Raw genomic sequence first — 21649 nt, forward strand, 5'->3', positions numbered from 1 at the left:
TACGCTTGTGAGCAGATGAACATAATAATTGTAATATGCCGCCCTCTTTTGTATGACGAGTGAATTACGTCAACTTCAGATTTGATTTTAAACCTAAAATTATCAATATATTTATACCTTCAATGATGCATACGGGAAATTATATGATTTTGTATAATTATTTAGACCGATTTTTTTCATAGCAATGCACTCAATTTATTGTGTATAAGTCCAAAAATTGGATGTGAACTTCTAGGCTACCGTGAGAGTCTACGCTGCGCGTCTTTCCGGCGCGCCAATCCAACATGGCAGCGCCCCATGCTATTGATGTAATGGACAGAGAAGGCATGGAAGCCGGGGAAATTCTCACCGATTCTTCGAATGGGGATGCAAAACGACCTCAGTTTGGCACACGTTTCTTGACAGATCCTCGACAAGTCTTCCAGCACAACGCGTGGTATGTAAAACATTCCCTGAGGCAATGGCAATTTGAATGGTCATCAACGTTTGAGCCATTTACGATAGCTAACTCATAATAATAATACCAATTATACTTGCCCAAGTGATGGGTGTGTAGATACTGCATCTGAGTGCATGTTATATCTTTAAAGGGACAATGTGGAGTGGACAGTGGAACAAGAGGCTGCTGCCAAGAAGAAGGTCCTAGAGAACAGCGAGCCGCTCCCCACAGAAAAGCAAGGTTGACTTTTGCATGTCCCATGATGTTTGTACATTAGAGTAACTCTAATACACTCCAAAAATATCACCTCCTTGTTTAAATTTGGCAATATATCATAACTTGGAAAGATATACTGTTCTGGAAAAACAATAACTTTGTAACTGTAAGGGCTATACAAATACAATTGAATTGATAAATCGTAGAACATCATAAAAATATCTGTTAACGCATGTTATTACTCTGGCCAGCTCGGTCTGCCTGATTTGTCAACATAATATAGTTGTGTTTGACCTGCTCACTATATAAGGAGGTTGGAAAGTAGGGTTTTACACAAGTAATCTGACAGTTGATTTTGATCTCAATGTATCACAAATATTTCAGAGATTCCATATTTTTCCCTCTCCCCTTTTACCCCCCATGTCAATGAATGTTTTTACTAGTGTTATTGTATTGGCTTGAGAAAAAGCTATGGTCTTATTTTTAAATCACTTTTTTTTCAATCGTTATCTTTTTGCAGATGAATTTGATTGCCGGGCAAACGAGTACTGGAATGACTTTTACACGATCCACGAGAATCGCTTTTTTAAAGACCGCCATTGGCTCTTCACTGAGTTCCCTGAGCTGGCCCCTAAGAGTTACCCCGGCCATGAATCCCTGTCTGAGTCAGCCAACGCCGAAGACATTCAGCCAGGGGTTCCCAAGCAGGAACACAACAATGAAGGCAGCGCTCTCCATAACATGGATGCTGAATTCCCCGGCTCCTCTGCCTCGTACCGAATATTAGAGGTAGTGATAAAATCTTTGAAAAGTACTTAATTCTTAAGCACTTAGAATTATTACTTGATCCATCTGCCATGCTCAAAATACTTTGATTATTCCATTCATGTACTGTTATCATTCATGTGTGTGTGTGTGTGTGTGTGTGTGTGTGTGTGTGTGTGTGTGTGTGTGTGTGTGTGTGCGTGTGCGTGCGTGCGTGCGTGTGTGTGAGGTGATGTCAATATTAAATTGAGATGGCAAATCGTAATGTGAATGTGATGTTTATCTAACAGGTGGGCTGTGGTGTGGGCAACACAGTGTTTCCTATCTTGAAAACCAATAAGTGAGTACAAACAAGAAAATATTTTTGCATTTATAATGCAAAACTTACTACTTTTCTCTCAAGTGTTTATATCGACTTAAAACATGTGCTATATGTTCTGTACATGATTTATTGTTTTGCAGTGACCCAGAACTCTTTGTTTACTGTTGTGATTTTTCGAGTACTGCGGTAGAGCTAGTCAAGGTAAGAGACATATGGTGATAGAAACCCTTCATACATCTCTGGTCTAAATAACTGAAACAATTCTGACAATCTTGTTCCCAAGGCTAATCCAGATTACGACCCTGACCGCTGCTTTGCATTTGTTCACGACTTGAGCAACGTGGAAGCAGATTTCCCTGTACCTGACGAAAGCCTTAATGTGTTAGTGCTTATATTTGTGCTGTCGGCTTTGCACCCAAACAAGTAAGGAATCCCTTTTTTTCCCCCTCTCCATTTCCTTTTCGCTGTCTGATATTAAATCCTGTGCCCCCCCCCCCACCATGCACCCTTGTCCCACGTCAGGATGCAGGCCTCTATCAGCAGATTGGCCCGCCTGCTCAAACCCGGAGGGGTGATGCTGCTCCGGGACTACGGCCGCTACGACATGGCACAGCTGCGCTTCAAAAAAGGTTTGCACGGCGAGTTTCGCAAACATCTGTTTTGTCATTCTTGGCTGAAGATTGTTGACTAATGACATAGTGACGAATCTCTGTTCTTGGTTTGTTGTAGGAAGATGTCTATCTGAAAACTTCTATGTAAGGGGTGATGGGACGCGGGTCTATTTCTTTACACAAGGTGATGTTAAACAGACCTGATTTGAGAGTGTTTATGTCAACATGGTACGGCTGGGTTTATATTATCTTTAAGCGTCTTTTATTATTGCTAAACATGATATTTCTCCCCCCAGATGAGCTCAATGAGATGTTCACATTGGCAGGCCTCGAGAAGGTGCAGAACCTGGTGGACAGGAGGCTGCAGGTGAACCGAGGAAAACAGTTGACCATGTACAGGGTGTGGATCCAGTGCAAATACCGCAAGGCTCACAGCCAGCTCCAGGACACGCAGGGTTGAGCCAGAAACAAGAAGGAGACCGTGTTCCCCGAAGAAAAACCGAGAACCAAAGAAATGTCGACAAACAAGCAGATATACACTTGGCAAAAAGGTGTTAGGATTTTTGTAAGGAGCATTTGGTTAAACATGAAAAGAAAGAAAACCTCTAAGGTAGCTAGGGTAAGGAGTCTGTCACCAGCGTCATGACTGTGCCTCTTTAAAGTTGCATCTTGTACTTAAAAGTGTTGGTGGTTCGTTGGGACCCTGGAGCCGGTGAATAGTTGATCTGAATATTGTATTAAAAAATGTTCATCAATCTAAAGGTTATTTGTAATGATTAGTATTTGAAATAAAATATTCCCTTTTCCAACTCGAGTCTTTATGAGCCTTTAATTGTGGCTAAACTTTAACTTATAACCTCAACAAAAAACAAATACATTTTAGCTTCATTACTACTTTATCTTCTCATTGATCCAAAAATAACAGAATAGAACAATTATGTGCATTGTTTGGTGTACAAATAGATTGAGCAGTAATTTGATGTAGAAAAATATTTAGCCTCAAACTACTTTTTTCCTCGAATGTATAGAAAAAAGTAAATTGTATGGTCATGCTCATGTCGGCTCTTTTCAAGTGATACATTTGAGGAAAGGTGGGCGCTGTTTGGTTTTGAGGAATGGGCATTACCCTAAACAAGAGATTTGGGGGACAGGCGTGGACAGAATGAGGTGAGGAGGAAAATACTTGAATAATCTCACGAGAAATTAGGAGATAGTGATTATTGTTTACATTGCAAAAACATGAGAACCAAACCGAATCGATCCGAATTCAAATTAAATGATAGCATTGGAACCGCCATAACATTTTTTGCATAGGATGAGGAACGCGCCAGGTATCGAACTTTATTTTGATCGACATTAAATTCGGGACTGAAATCATCTCGCACAAGAGAAAGTGCCTCGCTTGAAGAATTAATTTACAGCAGATAAAAAAAAAAACACGCCGGGGCCAGAGGGTGGCCATTCTTTTGTACAAGATACCCGCTATATGGATGTTGTGGTTCTCGAAGAAAGGAATGTGATTGTGTGGGGATCCCCGCGTACGGAGTGCTGAAAGGCGGGTTTGGGATACCCCCAGGTTTTCGAGGCCTCAAAGGGAAACCTCCGCTGTCTGCCGTGAAGCCCTGCTGCTTACCCGCGTCTTGATTTTGTAGAGTCAGTACGCGAGGGACGTGGTGGTGTATGAGGCCTGGCTTGGGAGTGTCTGCCTAGCACTGGGGAGAGACAACGGGGATATTTGTGGGCAGTAATTGGCTCTTCGGAGGACTACAGGCAATATTTATAAGAGTAAGTGTCTTACTGTGCTATTGGTTCCAAAGCAAATGTTGTAAACTGTCTGTGTCCCGAGTTTAAACATCGTGGCACAACACGTATTGAATGACAACACTGTATCTAGAATGTGTCTCTTTTTGACAGTCCAACGTTAGCATTTTAGCCAATTCATGCTAGGTAGCTGTGCAATTTTGCGAAAATGTACACGGCGATTAAAACTATATGTATTGTTCTACACTTCTGGACTATATATATTGCTATTAACAACCACTTAGACTGTTTTTCTTGGTTGATAACATGTCATTATCAATCAGTTAGCTTCCAATCTGTTAGCTTCATAAATTGCTTGCTAGCTTTTAGCAAATGTTGCACGTTAGCTAATCTCAGTAGCTATTTCTAATCAATGTACGATATTTTTCTCGTGGTAGATATTCTACATCCCTTATTGCTGGTCATTGCAACTTACAATACGCAGAGGCTATCTGTGTTAGGGATAAATCAAAACTAATCTCAGAATTCAAAGCAACAACATGCATATTATTGTATACCTACTCAAGATTTTGTCTGTGTAATTCAACTCAACATGTCATTAATATAAGGCGTTTATTAAGCTTGACTTTGTAATAGTTCCACCATAATGGTCCTCTTACTGTGACTCGAATTGAATAACATGAGTTGTGTTGTGTTATCACATTATAACACAACAATGTTATAATGTTGTTGCAAGGTATGTTCACATCTTGTTTGGAAACTACAATCTTACTGACAGCACTATACCGATATTGTGATATTACTGATATTGTGTCTTGAATGTTCTGTTCTGTCGTACAATTCTGTTTGGCAAGGTTTTTAAATAAACAATAATAGGGTATCATAAATAAATGCAAATGACACTGGGGAAAATATTTCGCCATGGTATCAGTGTCATAGTTGAGTCAGAGCTGAGTGTACCCTATTCATATAGATGGAACCAGCCATGACTTAACACAGCCAGTACTTTAAAAGTAGTAATCGGTCACGGCAATGTAAATATGACAGCCCTGTCCCTTCTCCATAACCTATAACCTCAATACTTTGTCATTGCAGCCATGATGGAAGAACTGCATAGCCTGGACCCCCGGCGGCAGGAGCTGCTGGAGGCGCGATTTACTGGCGTTGGTGTAGCTAAGGTTTGTGCACAAAGTGTGGGCTAGAGTAAGGTAGCCGACTCCTTTTTGTCACTTGTTCTTTGTGTCTATTTTTCTCTCTCTTTGTCTCAGTGAATTCACTGTTTGGCATCAGACAAGTTTGCACCCCCCCCCCCCGTCTTTCTGTCTCTCTGGAGAAGGTTCAGCCATGTCTGGTTTCTTTGGCTTGTGTATGGAGTCCCTCTGTTGATCGCAATACGGCTGTATATGTGACTGACTGTAACTGCCAAAAAAGGCCAGAGACGGGACAGGAGCAGTGGGAGGAGGTGGATCGGTGGAGACAGCGGGGGGAGGGGGGGGGATGGGTGTGACAGATTGGTTGACCAGGTGTGAGTGGAGCCAGCGTTTTAAGGCAGATGAGGCTGCCTCCTGTATGAAAGTGATCTTGGAACAGGGAGAGGAAGTGGGGCATCGGTGCCAGGGGTGGGCACCATGCCAGCCGTAGGCAGAACCAATCCGGGAACATGGCATGGCTGCTGCTGCAGAGAAAATGGCGGCTCCTAGGGCTGCTCGATTATGGGAAAAATCATAATCACGATTATTTTGGTCAATATTGATATCACGATTATTCAAACGATTATTTTTGAGTTTGAAAACATGCATTTATTGACACAATCAATTATGACATAGAAACATGCTCTCACACTCCCCCATCATGGAGGCAGGGGAAGTGCTTGCCTCCAGTCTCTTTCACAGCCGTTTTTATGTAAGGTCAGGCTCAGCCATTCTAAATAGGTTCTACACATACGTGAAATAATACATTCCCTATTTAATGTCTAGAGAACAACGGTCCCAGCATTTCTCCATAGCAAAGTTAAAAGTCACAAAGCCATAACAAACACATGGCCAGTGATGTTGATAGGTTTTCAATGTAGTGAGTCCCCGGGACCCACAGGTGGCGAGTTGGGTGGGTCCCTGAGAAATTCAATGGGTTCCGACTCCCCAGTTTAAAAAATGTGTTTCTTTTTTATTATTATTCTATTTCTTAAATTAAATTAATAGTGTTAAACTCCTTGATGGTGGTATGATATGGTTAGAGCTGGAGTACTCAACCGTTCATGTTTAACACTAGAAACCCCGGGCCGTTTTTACTTACTCCTAGCGCCGCAAGAGGGGTCAAATGACCCCTAAGTCATTTTAATGAGAGGCTGTGCATTTGCACATAATGATCACTAGGTGGCGCCAATGAGCTATTACCGCGCGAGCGCCACATTTGTGTGTGTGTGTGTGTGTGTGTGTGTGTGTGTGTGTGTGTGTGTGTGTGTGTGTGTGTGTGTGTGTGTGTGTGTGTGTGTGTGTGTGTGTGTGTGTGTGTGTGTGTGTGTGTGTGTGTGTGTGTGTGTGTGTGTGTGTGTGTGTGTGTGTGTGTGTGTGTGTGTGTGTGTGTGTGTGTGTGTGTGTGTGTGTGTGTCTCACAAGCCTAGTCCTCACGATTTTGTCATAAATGTACTTATATTCAATCAGAAGGATTGCAAAAAAATCCTGTTTGATTTGCTCATTCGACACGAATGAGCACAGCATCGAGCAGTGGAAACGTGGGTTTATTTACAATGAAGTTCGTATTTTTAATTGTTGAAATGAAATCAGCGGTGACGAGCTAGTTGTTTTGGTAGCGGCTAAATTAGCATGTCGCGATACTTTGTACAGGGGATCACGTCTGCGCCGAGTAGATGCGCAGAGGGTTGAAACAGCGCTTGTCCGATCTGCTCACAAGAAGGTTTCTTTGGCCAGTTACTGTGATTAAACACGAGTTGTTTAATGTTCACAATGTATCGTTTTTCATGGGGAAAATTAGATGCGTCCCCGGGACGCATGGATAGTGAGTTTAGTGCGTCCTTTCAGATTTTAATGCGTCAGGGACGCAGGACGCGTACCTAGCAACATCACTGGATGGCTAATAAAAATCATATTGTTGTTAAACAGAAATACATATACAAGATGTACTTGGCAGTTCTGCCTTAAAGAACTCTTAGTTAAAGTCTGCTATAGGAGCTTGTTATCGTTCATCAAACTGTAACGTTACTGAAACTTTAATATTCCACACGGTAGGTCTACTCCAACATGTCTGTCAACAGTCGATGCTGCTGATTGGCGGTTAACTGGCATGTCCCGCCTCCTGCCAACGGCATACTTCCTGATGCAGCACGCCTGTTAGATTGTACTCCCTCTCGCCGCGTTGAATGCTTTCGCATGCGCGTCTCTTTCATAAACTTTCATAAACTCTCTAGGCCTACTGTAAAACGGAAAATGTCAAATTAATCGTTTCAACTCGATTATACGAGTTTGGAGATCGTTTGACCCCAAAATCGATATCGCGATCGAAATTCGATTAATTGCACAGCCCTAGCGGCTCCCCTCTAAGACATCAGTGGCACAGGCTTCCACTTTGATGGGGCCGTGCTGTCGGTGTTGAGGGATGCGGAGAGTAATGCGTTAGCATAGGGCTTATACAAAGGGAGGGCGGGAGAGAGAGATGTCGGTTATCTAAAAACCCCTGATACTGTTGGAAAAAGGGAGAAGGTTTATTTTTCCTTGACCTTGAATAACACTATCACATGGTGACTTTCCATTGTCAGTAAGTAAGCATAGCAGTAGAACGTGTGTAGGGGTAGAAGTTTGATATCCTGTGAGGCTTAAGAGCCAGCATGACTACGGTTACAAGCATACAATACAATGTAACAATTTTTTTACAATTTGTTCCAAAGTCCCATTTCCCGTTAACCAAAGCAATGAAAAGGTTCAGAATTGTGTTTGCTGCATATAGCGTGGCATCTGTTTTCCTTCCTTATCGGGAGGGTGAAGAAGCTAACTGTAACGGGGAGGTGTGAAGAGCACACGGCTGGAGGAGGTATCGTAAGGTGACATGCGTATGAAGAAGCACACGGCTGTGCAACCATTTTAGGAAGGTTCAGCGAGGGAGCACTGGTGTGCTATGCTCTGAATGAATAAGTATCTCTCTCTGATTGGGCAGTGCCTGCTGAATTCTGATGGGATGACTGACAGGCATCACCTTGGGAACCGGCATAAGGACTGATAGGCCTACATGCAGTGGCAAAATAATAGTGCTCCGCGCTGCTTCTTCCTCTTGTTTTATTTTTTTCCTCTTTATCTCAGATATTCCCTACAATATATTCACTACAAAGTGACACAATATTCTTATACAACCCCTTAACCTCCATGTTTTTCTAAACAGGGTTCTGGACAAAATGAGTCATCGAATCAGAGTCTGTGCAGTGTGGGCTCTCTCAGTGATAGAGAGCTGGAGGTGAGTGTCCCACAGCCACATGCGTCACATGGGTGGTATATTGATTCATCAATCGTGGAAACTTGAATTGTGTAGCCCACTTTTTGTTGGATTATGGTTTCAAGATGTTTTATAGCATTACCTTTCAACACATAACCTTAGCTCTAATCAGGGGCAAGGAATATCTGTCTAAACCATTTGGGTAAAGGAAAATATTTTTGGGAGAAACAACACGTACAAGGGATCCTTGATTGCTAGGAATGTAATAAGATCGTATTGGGTTGACAGTCCCCATTTTTTTAATTTATTCATTGTGATTATAATGGCAAAAATAAAATAGGAATGTTGCGGAATGTAATGCAAAATGATGATGGAATAATGGAAAGGATATTTCTGTATTATGTAATTGTATGCATTGATTTGTCTTACTTTGTAACGGTTATTTCAACAGACTCCAGAAAAGAAAGTGAACGATCAGAGGTCAAGAAAACGGAAAGCAGACCCTTTCGACGGCACACAAGGTGAGATCGACTGTTCTCTGTGCGTGGTTCTCTCTGCCCCATCGTGTTCTCGACAAGATACAGCGTACAAACCCCCAATCCTTAACTGATTGTTGTCTCTGTTCCAGGCAAAGCAGGCGCAAGGGGACACAAGATTAGTGACTACTTTGAGGTGAGTTTGCTGCAAATTGTCCCCATTTTTCTATGTTTCCTATGTACTCTCTTCAAAAGCCCAGGACGCCGCATAACTTTCAGTCCTCATTTTTTCACGAAAATTTCGTTTCGGCTTCTGATCTCTTCGGCCTTGCTCACTGCACGTCCTCTCTTCCTGTAAGTTTGCGGGAGGCAGTGGCCCTGGTACCAGTCCTGCCAGGGGGGTTCCCCCAGTGGCTCGCTCTTCCCCCCAGCATTCCCACTCCAACCCCCCTGTCACGGTGAGCCTGCTTGCTTTTACATCTCTTCTTCTGGCCTTCTTTACCTTGCTGCAGCTTCTCATGACACCATGCACTCATGCAGTCTTGAAGGAAAATACTGGTCTGGGTGATAAAACCATTTTAGCCAGTACGACGTCACCGCATACCAATTCTGCAAGACATGATTTAGTGTACACAGCTTGGCCACAGAAAGTACATTTTATTTTAGTACTTCATGCATAGAGCGTGTATCAATCGGTTTGGAAGCGTTAATTTATTGAACAATATTAAACGTTTCAGAATAATAAGAATGGTATAACTGATTTAGAGTAATCAATTGTAGTAATTTGACCTAAAGTGAATGTTATCTTGTCATTTTTGGATGTTGTTTTTTTAGTTTACTGACTTGCTATTCATTACCAATACCACCTTTTAACAAACTATTTTTATGTGCTTGTGTATCTCTTAGGTGCAGCAAGGAAGTCCCTCATCTATTGGTTCAGCTAACACTGAGCAATTAACGTGTTCTCTGAAATCTGTCACTCTGCAGTTGTTTCACAAAGCCACACAGGTACCTCGAATCTCGCCCGAAAATATCATGCGATATAATACACATATGATAGATTAATATCCAAATGAGGATAATGATTTCATATGAATTCATAAGCCAATATAGTAATACATGTGTAAATTGTATGTGTTTTTTTTATGTGCAGATGTCTTGGAAGCTAATTAACAGTGTAGATGTTACAACTATTTTTGAATAAACAAAGCATTGAGAACACAAATCCCCATATGTATGAAAATTGCCAACCCTTCTCTTCCAGGACTAAAAAATAACAACATTGAATTATGTATCACTCTATCAAGGACAATTGCCCAGACCCATTTGAACTATGATTCAACAATAACAATATCACGACCAGTAGTTTTCAATTTGTCGCCTTCAGTGCTTTTCTGTAGCTTACAAACAAGTTTACATCAATAGTTACTGTGAAGTTGCCAAACTACATCTTAAATGAAAATAAGCAACTATTGTATCTATATTGGTTTTTTTGGGGGGGTATAAATTCAGTAGCATTATGTATTACCTTGCAAAAGTATTTTTGGTTTGTTTCATAACTTCTGTCTGTTCTGTTTTTCTCTGTCTTGTAGTCCGACCTTACGATAGAGAAGCTAACTGCAATGGAGAACAACAAGAACTCTGACCTTGAAAAGAAAGAGGGAAGAATTGATGATCTGTTGCGGGTACTAGTCTTTTCCTACAGTCTCTTAGATGTGCTTTGCCTTATGGGTGAGACTTAAGCTGTGTTCACACCAAAAGCGAAGCGATTTTTCAATTTGAGTTACTCGAAAGAACGTGTGAACCACAAGCATTTACTCACGTTAAGAACAAGGGGCTTACCTCGCATAAACGCCAACGTTTCTTTCCGCCAGTTCTGGCCGAGATAGCCACTGTACTTGTTGTTGGAAATAAGAGACGTCAGATAACCCAACGCCGAGAGTCTCGATGCAGACGGGCCTTCATGACACAGCCTCAGTACAATTTCACACCAAATTTCATTTTTTTTCTGGAGGCCACACATAAATTAGGTTTTTCATGAAATTTTGTTCTTCACGTGAGTATAAGCTCCAAAAAATTGCCAACTTTATCTTATTGACCCACCCCAAAAATCTGCTTTGCTTTTGGGGTGAATGCACTTTAAGTGGAGCTGCTAAGCGTGTATCCTGAAGTTTCCTTCTTGACAGTCTAAATCATCTTCTTCAAATGCCTCCGATTGTCACCGATGGGGTTGTCATCGCATGATGTTGTCGTATGGAGATGGTAACAAATGTCCTCTCTAACTATATCAACATTCAATGGCGATTGGAATCCCCATTGATTGTCACCAATACCAATAATGACTGGAAACTTTATCATATTTGGAATTAAACCCTCTTACACTGCCGATGTTGATGCCCCGTTCAGCTTCACAAGGCCTTCAAATATCTTGTTCCTTAATCACAGAGCTTGATGTGAAAGTATACAAATTGTACACTCACCAGTAACCAGTGAGTGTCCATTTGTTTACTCTGTACATGAACAGAGTACGTTTGATTCTGACCTTCCTGTAATTCTGCGTGTGTTGCGGCAGGCGAACTGTGACCTACGGCGGCAGATAGACGAGCAGCAGCGCATGCTGGAGCGATACAAGGAGCGTCTCAACAAGTGTGTGACTATGTCCAAGAAGCTGCTGATTGAGAAGGTATGTACCACCACCATTCATGCAATTCCCAATTGTGGGATTTTATTTATCAATTGTGTTCAATTGAGAACCCAGACTTGATAGTGTTGATAAGAAAAATTAAACCGATATTGCCAAAGTGACAAACTTGCCAGTCGTGCCCTTAATGGCAACAAACAGCCTGACCAATTCGCAAATGTCTATTAGTCAGGAGCCTCTCAGACTAATGTTTAAAAAGGCTGTTTTTCATAGGCGCAGTCAAAAATGCCTCTGGCCTGGAACACGTGACAAATCCACGTTAGCCATCTTGGTTGTTAATGATGCTTAACAATATACGATGCTTAATACGATGTCATCGTATTAAACCCTCCCCGTATTAGATAAAGAGTTGTGATTGGCCTGACCCCGGCCAGACCTGCTTTAAATCTGTCTGAACATGAGGGGGGCCTGACTTCTATGCGAGAGCAATCAAACATGAGTTTGCAGATTTGTATGGTTCCCAGGCTAGGCGTCATGATGGGGAGGAGAAACATGCCATTTATTGGTTGAGGGTGCATCGTTTTTTTTATATTTCTTATTTAATCAGCATCTTCAGATAATGGCACATATGCGCAGTTGCATTTGGACAGCCTGGCCCAGAGTGTTGAATATGGGAATAATAGGATGTCTGATAACATGACTATGTGATGTGTATTGATTTCTTTTTTTCCTTATTTTTGCATTGTTTCAGTCAAAGCAAGAGAAAATGGCCTGCCGAGACAAGAGCATGCAGGACCGGCTTCGGCTGGGCCACTTCACCACCGTCCGACATGGGGCCTCCTTCACAGAGCAGTGGACGGACGGATACGCCTTCCAGAACCTCATCAAGTGAAAACCTCATTAGCCTCTCTTCGGTCTCCTATTTATCTCCCATCTGCTTTGTCTCTCTGTCCCCCTCTCTTCCTCAATCTTATCCTCACCGACATATCAGCCATGTGTATTCGCTGCACTTGTTGTTCTAGGAATTTAATTGCGGCTATTTCTGACTTGTTTCTCTCTCCCCTTGCCGGTCCTTGTGCGTTCACAGGCAGCAGGAGAGGATCAACTCTCAGCGAGAGGACATCGAGAGGCAGCGGAAGCTCCTGGCCAAGCGCAAGCCGCCCTCTATGGCCCAGACTCCCCCCCTGAGCCTGGAGCCCAACAAACGCAAGAGCAAGGCCAACGGGGCAGAGAGCGAAGCGTACGGCGCCCTTCTCCCTTCTACTGTGTGTGTCTGTGTGTGTTTCTGTGTGTGTCTGTGTGTTTGTGTGTGTGTGTGTGTGTCTGTGTCATCAATGCCAAAAAACACACTGTGTTTTATATCCTCACAGGTTATCCCAGGCAGAGTACCACGAACAGGAGGAGATCTTTAAACTGAGATTAGGGCATCTTAAAAAGGTAGGTGTTTTTTACCTGTTCATTGTTCAAACGTCACGATGATGTCCGAATGTCCTTCTGGATGAGGGGACCTTTGTGTGACACCTGGCCTTCCCCTTGCAGGAGGAGGCTGAGATCCAGGCAGAGCTGGAGAGGCTGGAACGTGTCCGGAACCTGCACATTAGGGAGCTAAAGAGAATCCACAACGAAGACAACTCTCAGTGGGTTGCTTTCATTGTCTGCAGTTCACCACCTTGTTTAGACTTAATCTATGTTAATTAGCCGTCTCTTACTGATGTCTATAAGATCAGGTGTATATCAAACTTAAACTGTACTAGATCACTCTAATATAAATATAATATCAATCAAGTCCATAATAGACAGATATTATACTTAACTTGAATAACACTGGTATGACTGGTACTACACTAGATGGCTGCAGTGTTTAGAATACTATAGTAGGTGGTTATTTTTTCTTACGTTTCCCTTCAAGATTCAAAGATCATCCGACCCTCAACGACCGCTACCTGCTGCTCCACCTTCTCGGGCGAGGTGGCTTCAGTGAAGTTTATAAGGTGCTGTTGCCCTCTCAAAGATATCTTCCGTTCAGGATAACATGACGTCTGGATAGACATCTCCACTGATATGTTTGTGTAATCGGGCTTTTGATGGGGGGGGGGGGAAGCTGTACTTCTGGATAATATACTTTTTTGATATAATATAAACGCCTACTGATATGTCAAGAGTTGTATTGTTGTTATGTTATATGTTGTATATGTTATTCATAACTTTCCCTTATCACAAGAGATAAGCAACATTGGATGTTTTGTTTGCTAGATTAACAATGAACTTCCCAGCATGGTTAACATTCTGCCTGAGATTCCTCTGACTATTGTGCAATCATGTGAAGATTTCAACTTGTCCAATGTGACCCTTTCTGATAGTTGATGCGTTTCAAAAAAATGAAGTATCTATGGTCCAGTGCCTCTGGGTTATAAAAAATTCCCAACAAGCGAAGAAACCTTCGAATAATTAAGCATTTGTGTTGCAGGCATTTGACCTGACAGAACAGCGGTACGTCGCGGTCAAAATCCACCAGCTGAACAAGAACTGGAGGGACGAGAAGAAGGAGAACTATCACAAGTGTGTGATTTGTTTTCTATTAATGAGGGGCCATTCTCTGTCAAAAGTTACATTAACACACTGTCGAAGTTACATCAACACAGAAAGTTGTGCTATTAACTCTGTATTTTAAGATAATCTGGGCAAAAATATATCCAGTATTTTCCTCTCTGTTCCAGACATGCGTGCCGGGAGTATAGAATTCACAAAGAGCTTGATCACCCGCGGATAGTCCGCCTCTACGACTACTTTTCACTTGACACCGACTCGTAAGTCCTTCTCGTCTCTCGCGCTTGCAAAACATCCTCGGCCAGCTCTATCACGCATTCCTCAACCAATTACATTGGAACGTGGATCTAATGAATATTTCTGAGGCGGTTCCAAACCAGCCATGCCTCATCTAACCCTGCATTGTTTTTGTTTCCTCTTTCTGTCCCAGGTTCTGCACGGTTCTGGAGTACTGTGAGGGGAACGACCTTGACTTCTATCTGAAGCAGCACAAGCTCATGTCGGAGAAGGAGGGCCGCTCCATCATAATGCAGATTGTCAACGCCCTCAAGTATCTTAACGAGATCCGACCGCCCATCATCCACTATGACCTCAAACCAGGTCTGCCCCCGACCCAACCCCAACAGCCATACCCAAGCAAATTCTACCTCTGTTATTGTACATTAACCAGGATTGCAAATGAGACTTTGTTAAACCAAATCAAATGTTGGTCAAGTAGAATGGGTATGGAATTGTATTTTTGTATGAGGTAGATCCATTGGCCCGGTGCTCAACTGTTGGACATGGTAAGAAAGGAACACAAAATAGCCGTTTGTTGTTGTGATTGTGGTCCAGGTAACATCCTTCTGGTGAACGGAACGGCCTGTGGAGAGATCAAAATCACAGACTTCGGCCTGTCCAAGATCATGGATGATGACAGTTACAACTCTGTGGACGGCATGGAGCTGACGTCCCAAGGAGCAGGCACATACTGGTAAAAGATCCAAATATGTTTTTCAAGTTAATTGATTACATTATTTCACATCGCTGATGCACACTTTTTGTTAATTTGCAATATCCCCGAAGTATCATAAGCTTAAAATTTCCGCTGTTTAAGTTGATAAAACAACAATAACGTTATAGATTAAAGTAACTATCTCCATTTTTGGTGTTATAAGCACTCAAATTTGGAGTTGCAAGCAGTCGCATTACCACCCCCACCCCCTGATTTACATGATTTACATGATTTTCCAATTACAAGACACCCCGTCATGGTTTATTACTTGTACTTTGGAATGTTTAGTCATCTAGCAGACACTTTCAGCCAAAGACCCTTAGTATGGGGTCAGAACAGTCTCATTAATAATGAATGCACAGAGAAGGATTCACAAATGTATTTTGTGATTATATAAATGACCCTCCTCTCACAAATACATTTCAATGCATACACAAATGGATATCGGTATGTAAAATAAATCCATAAACAAAAATAAATTTAACAAACACATTTCTGATTCACATGCAAATCTGTCTTGTTTTGATTAAATGTATTATAAATTCATAAATATATGATTTTTTTTTGTTGCAATTTTCATAAAAAATGTATTTGGCTGTGGTTACATTTATACAAACTGTTCAACTTGAATTTACAAGACGCTTTTCATTTGTGAACTTTGTGTGTGGACTGTCTGTATTTATATGTGGATTTTTGAGACTCCTGACGTGGCTGGATTCACAAATGCATTTTTTTCAACAAGGAACTCTTAGCCAATCACTCTTAGTCCCGCCTCCGAGCCTGCCGGTTCCCTCAGTCAAATGTCTATGGGAAATAACATGGGGTTTTTGAATGATCGTACATAACAAACTCTTAAGGTGGCGAAGAAGTAAAAGCTGCGTCACGGTTTGAACTGAACACTTTTTCCTTCTAGTTTCGGCCGGGGTTTCGGATTGTCTGTGCCATTAAAGTAGTATATGATTATTAATAGTACTTTAACGGCAACGACATCCAAAAACGTCCAAGTCACTGCAGTCATGTGATAGGCTGAAAACGAGGGAGGCATCTGATTGGCTACAGAGAGTTCCTTGCTGAAAAAATGCATTTGTGAATCCAGCCACGTCAGGAGAGTCTCAAAAATCCACATATATATACAGACCAGTTCACACACAAATGCAAATAAATTCACAAATGAAAAGCGTCTTGTAAATTGAAGTCTAACATTTTGTATATAAATGTAACTGCATCCAAAATACATTTTGTATGAAAATTGTAAATGTATTTTTATTTCCTATATTTATGGATTTATATTACATTTATTTAACACAATACACATTTGTGTGTGCATTGAAATGTATTTGTGAGAAGAGTCATTTATATATAAATCACAAAATACATTTGTGAATCCTTCTCCTTCCCACTAGGGGACTTTTAAAGTTGAGGCCGATTTCAGCAAGTACACATTACAGGATGGGTCTGGACGAGCAGTCTTTGCTTGCTGTCGGGTCGGTGGTTCACACTAGGAGACTCAACATGCAGAGGCACACGCATGAAGACTCCACTGTCCAATTATCTGCTCATTTTCTGAAACTCGCTAAATCTCGCGGGAACACATCCATTCATATTAGTTGTGTTTGACTTCCCTAAACCTTAGCTGGCAGCACCGATTTCTAAATCGTGAATATAAACATTGCGGGGGAAAACCCAGAGACATGTACAGTCCATTTTCATGCCGTCTCCATAACTTCGTCCTGAGTTCCATAAGATGTTCGCCATGTTTGTTTCCACTGATGCAAATCACAATTGCTATCTCGCAATAAATTTCAAGTGTTTGGGTTTTGAAAATCAAAACTCGGTTGTTTGGGAATTGATTCGGTCAATGTTCTGTGTGGTCTTTGCAAACTCGTTTCCTTCAAACACTAAACTATCAAAAGTTGAATGTTTCTTCATTTTTGTTTAGGTATGTGTGGTCCTTCAGGTATTCAAAAAATGGCCTAGTCTGTGCCATACAATGGGAATGAGTTCCACGAGTGAGATTTGTGTAACAGAGACCCCTCTGTAAGAGCTGGGCGATTAATCGAATTTTGATCGCGATTTCGATTTTAGCGTAAAATGATCACAAAACTTTTGAATGGCTGGATACATATCTGTACATTATTTTACATTTAAACATTTTTCTTTTTGACTGTTATGTTTATTTTTTTAAGGCTAAATTTCAAAGTTCTCAGTTACAAAGTGTTTTTTGAACGGTTATTTTGACTGAAAAAAATGTTTCAAGCACCGTTACATGCCTGTTTTTCAGCAGGTTAGACAAAAGGACCGGTTGCTCTGGTAAATAGCTAGGCAGCCATTTAAGCCATTTCTAAAGTAAGAAAACTTGTCAACTGATTATCAGCATTTTAATCTAAGATATCCAAGCAATCCGTTACAAGTAATGGGGAGTTTGTTTCTTCCCAATTGCTACTGCCACTGTAAAAGCAGTTTTCTGTCATAGTCCCTGTAACAATACGCAAGTCAGACCTGATGATATCAAACCAGTGTGAAAAAATCGTTGCCCTCCCGACTCTACAGGGGGTTGGCAAAATCTGGTTTCTCAAGGCCGCCCACACCTCCGTACCATGACGGCACACTATGACGATCACCCTTTATTTTCTCCTTCATCATAATATGAAACTCTAAGCAATAATTTTGCTGTGGATAATTTAAGGCTTCAACTAATTGGAACCAATTTCTATTGCTTTACAGTTTTTTGTCTTCTTCTTCCTTTCAATGCAATATCAACTTTGATAATGACGTTAATAGGGGTGTAATGATTTACCGATGCGAATCGGTATCCGATTGGATCAATACTATGCGACTACATCGATAAGTGCGCCCCTGAATTAATAAAAAATGACCAAGAATCAGTCGATGCACCGATTTAAACGTTTCAAATCGGTTGAGTAAAGCTTTAGCCTGATATCAAGACGGCATTTTCATCTCATTTCATTCCGTTTCCAGGAAGGAAATGAATGTGAGGAAGTGGACAGATCAGTTTGGTTATTTTTGCGGGAGCGTCTCCACGTCTTGCTGAAAAAATAGCATTAAACAATACAACATGTCTGAAAATGGTGAAACGATTGACAAAAGGGGATTATTGACAAAAGCCTCACTATTTTTAAATTGTGTCTGACAGCAATCAAGTCTTTAAATATAATAGACATGTAGTTTTAAATTGATACATTTGTCTTCCATTTCCCCCCATGCCATAAAGAAACAAATATATAACCGTATGATTCCATGGTCCCTATACCATATATCTATTTGAAAGTAGGAAATGTCTCTTTTATAGAAGACTTATTTTAATGAATAGAAGATGAATATTAACTGTATCAGATTGAATCATATCTCATCGAATCACATCGAATCGTTCCGTATTAACATGTATCGTCCTTGAATCGTATCGTAGCGCATGTATCTACATGTGTATCAGATCGTCCTATACAGGAGAGATGCACACCCCTAGACGTTATTAATATTTTGCTTTTTCAGGTACCTGCCCCCAGAGTGCTTTGTGGTTGGCAAGGAGCCTCCTAAAATATCCAGCAAGGTGGATGTGTGGTCAGTGGGAGTCATATTCTACCAGTGCTTGTATGGTCGCAAGGTGAGACAAAGCATTAAGATCCCGAGATCCCCGTGTGAGCTGATCCTACCCTCTTCATCCCTCGCCTGGGAGCCATATTTGATGCGAGTGTGTTTCTTCCCGCAGCCTTTCGGTCACAACCAGTCCCAGCAGGACATCCTGCAGGAAAACACAATACTGAAGGCAACCGAGGTGCAATTCCCCCCAAAGCCAGTAGTCACACCTGAAGCAAAGGTAAAGAAATATCTGCTCGTACCATTCCTACCTCAGATGGGCCACAGAACTCACCACAACCCAGCTAATGTCTGTTACCAATGTGTAGAAGGGATATCACCCGATACAGTGTCCGTCAATCAGTGCACAGAATTTTTGTCCATCTTATGTTTTTAAGCTGTGCTCCCTGCGGTTAACTTCTCAACTGCTCACTCTATATTATAAGTATTCTCCTATTCACATGTACATCCGACCATCATTGACATTCTGCACTTGTACCCTCCCTGCCCAGGCCTTTATAAAGCGCTGCCTGGTCTACCGCAAAGAGGACCGCATCGACGTGCACCAGCTGGCCAGTGACCCCTTTCTCATGCCCCATATCCGCAAGTCGGTGGCCTCCTCGGGAGGCTCGGGCACCGCCATGGCGTCCACCTCCAGCTCCTCCAACAGCAGTGCTTCAAACTGAGCCCCCATCTCCATGACGTACTGACCTGAGCCGTGGTGGCGGTGGGGCCGAGAGTGAGAGGGAGGTGGAAGTATCAGCCTCGTCATCCCCTCCTCAGCGGTGTCCCACTTTGCCATGTTGCGATGAAGAGAAACGGCCCCGTTACTGGCAAAGGGGAGGGTCACGTGATGCGGGGGTCACGGATTGCGCTAGGGGTTGGCCTCTCCAACCCGCAACGCCTCTATCCCATGTGTCCGACCAACCCATCCCCCCTACACCCTCTCTCCCACCCAACAGATCAGGGTGGAGTTGGTCTGGGGGTCAAAGCCCTAGACTACCCGGCAGAGCAGGGGGGGGGACCGGGCGTGATGGCACGTTTGGTGAGAAGTTAGGGGTTCTGCTTTTGAGATTTTATATTGTTATGCTAATTATTTCCGGAGGAGCCTGAGAGCGAAAGAAAATACTTTTTAGAAATGCCTCAGCTTGAAAGAAGTTGACAAAGCCCTCCAATCTACATGTAAAGAGACAAACAGGCAAACCTAATACACACGCGTATGCATGAACTGCTCTGGACCCAGGTCCATTTGAGCCCCCCATTTATTTATTTATTTCAGTTTCCCAAAAAATTATTTGCTTCCTACACCCCTGAACCCAACCGGGAGTGCCAGTCTATATGCCTGTAAGTGTACAGAACCTAAAGCCTGGTCCTTGTTTTAATTCCAGAACCAGACTGCTTGTTAAGTGGGCCGGCAAAGAAGCTACACTTCTCCACCCATCCACCCCTTTCGCCCACACACCCCGCTCTCAAGTGTCCTCTCAAAACTCCTGTGACCAAAGCTTGCAACTTCCAGTTGGTGGCAGTGTTCCACTGGATCTTGAATGGTTTAAGAGTTCATGTTGCTTGATATCAAGCGGAAGATGTTGAATCATCCTTTTTTTTTTCGTTTCTTTTTTATTATTTTAAATCTTCGATTTTACCAGTTTCATGGACCCCATTTTTTTTTCAAGTTGCCTTCAATGAGAGCTGTTTTAATTGGTCTCTGTTCCATAAACACACTTATTTATTTAGTTATGTTTTATTTTTCGCCATTAAAATGCAAGGGACTGGTTTACCTTATAATAGTACTGTTTGGCGGGGGAGAGATTGGGCCTTAGCAAAGAATTGCATCAACCATTAAATCCTATTGGTTAAAATTTGTATTTTGTGGTCTTTGCTTTTATGTCTTTGCTTTTAATGCTGATTATGGCAACACATTCTGAGCTTGCCAAAAATAAAAAAGGACGTGTTGCATAAGTTTTATTAAATCTCCAAATGGTAATGATAACTTCAGAGCACACGGACACATTGCAGCTCGAACCGGGAACTTTTCCATCGGCGTTTAACTGTTACGTTTATTTATTTACATCATGTAGCCTATATAATATTCATCGAATATATTTCTTGTGTTTGATTTCATGTTTTTCCTTTTCGTTAGTTTATTACATTTTCCAACCCACCTTCTGGAGAAACAATTCAGGTTTATTATTGCCTGGTGTGTCTTATCGGCTAAAGTGGCGATTATAGGAAAAATAATAACGTAAGTATTACATAAGGCCAGTGGCGCAACTGCCTACTTTCTGGGGGGTATGCAGACACATAGCAGGCACCTAAAACACACTGATATCGAATCAAAAAATTCATTTTGAGTGCACCAGGACAGATATCCGGTGTTTTTTTAGAGGCAGCCTTTCGAAGATGCTCTGCCAGTGTAACATCATACCGTGCTATAAGAGATCAAGGATACCCAGACAATTTCCATTTCTAGGATGTCCTAACTGTGCATTTTGTCCCCCTCAGTGGCAGGTTTCTTTCTGCAAGGAAGAGTATGCAGTCGATCACTCTAGTCAACAGGCTCTCTGCAATTCGCTATTTTACCTAGGCATAAGCGGGATACCAATTCTTTCCACTCTTTCCAAAGCATTTATGTGGTAACCACTTGTTTCATGGTGCTTCAGTATCTTTGAAAGACACTGCCAGTTATTATACCCCACCACAAGGCGTGTGTCAGCAACTCTAGCTTCACCAAAAAGCTTACAAGCAAAACAATAGACTCTGTTAGAACTGTTGGAGTACAGTAACCAATAGGGGTGGGAAAAATAATCGATTCTTTGATGCATCGTAATACTGTGTAGAACGAT

The 21649-nt window shown here is 41.9% G+C and overlaps 2 protein-coding genes across 4 annotated transcripts; both read left to right on the top strand.

Annotated features, from left to right (window-relative positions):
• The first annotated feature begins 237 nt into the window (after nucleotides 1-237).
• mettl2a (methyltransferase 2A, methylcytidine) lies at nucleotides 238-3162 on the top strand. Its single transcript, XM_060040441.1, has 9 exons — nucleotides 238-436; nucleotides 591-679; nucleotides 1176-1444; nucleotides 1711-1760; nucleotides 1883-1943; nucleotides 2026-2165; nucleotides 2265-2371; nucleotides 2472-2537; nucleotides 2650-3162. Exons 1-9 carry the CDS (start codon nucleotides 285-287, stop codon nucleotides 2811-2813), a joined length of 1098 nt encoding a protein of 365 aa, XP_059896424.1. The 5' UTR covers nucleotides 238-284; the 3' UTR covers nucleotides 2814-3162.
• A 220-nt stretch (nucleotides 3163-3382) lies between these two features.
• On the top strand, nucleotides 3383-20669 carry tlk2 (tousled-like kinase 2). 3 transcript variants are annotated; one of them, XM_060040425.1, is made up of 21 exons: nucleotides 3383-3520; nucleotides 5210-5292; nucleotides 8504-8575; nucleotides 9006-9075; nucleotides 9183-9226; nucleotides 9390-9488; nucleotides 9937-10038; nucleotides 10623-10715; nucleotides 11603-11713; nucleotides 12423-12559; nucleotides 12759-12911; nucleotides 13042-13108; nucleotides 13211-13308; nucleotides 13581-13662; nucleotides 14139-14230; nucleotides 14389-14478; nucleotides 14649-14818; nucleotides 15053-15191; nucleotides 18723-18834; nucleotides 18940-19047; nucleotides 19319-20669. In XM_060040425.1, exons 2-21 carry the CDS (start codon nucleotides 5212-5214, stop codon nucleotides 19490-19492), a joined length of 2094 nt encoding a protein of 697 aa, XP_059896408.1. In that variant the 5' UTR covers nucleotides 3383-3520; nucleotides 5210-5211; the 3' UTR covers nucleotides 19493-20669. The 3 variants fall into 3 exon arrangements, with proteins under 3 accessions (XP_059896408.1, XP_059896405.1, XP_059896415.1); XM_060040422.1 differs by having other exon boundaries at nucleotides 3511-4138; XM_060040432.1 differs by lacking the exons at nucleotides 3383-3520; nucleotides 9390-9488 and adding an exon at nucleotides 3537-4138.
• The last annotated feature ends 980 nt before the right edge of the window (nucleotides 20670-21649 follow it).

This window comes from Gadus macrocephalus, chromosome 2 (assembly GCF_031168955.1).
Source record: "Gadus macrocephalus chromosome 2, ASM3116895v1".
NCBI classification, from domain to species: Eukaryota; Metazoa; Chordata; class Actinopteri; order Gadiformes; family Gadidae; genus Gadus; species Gadus macrocephalus.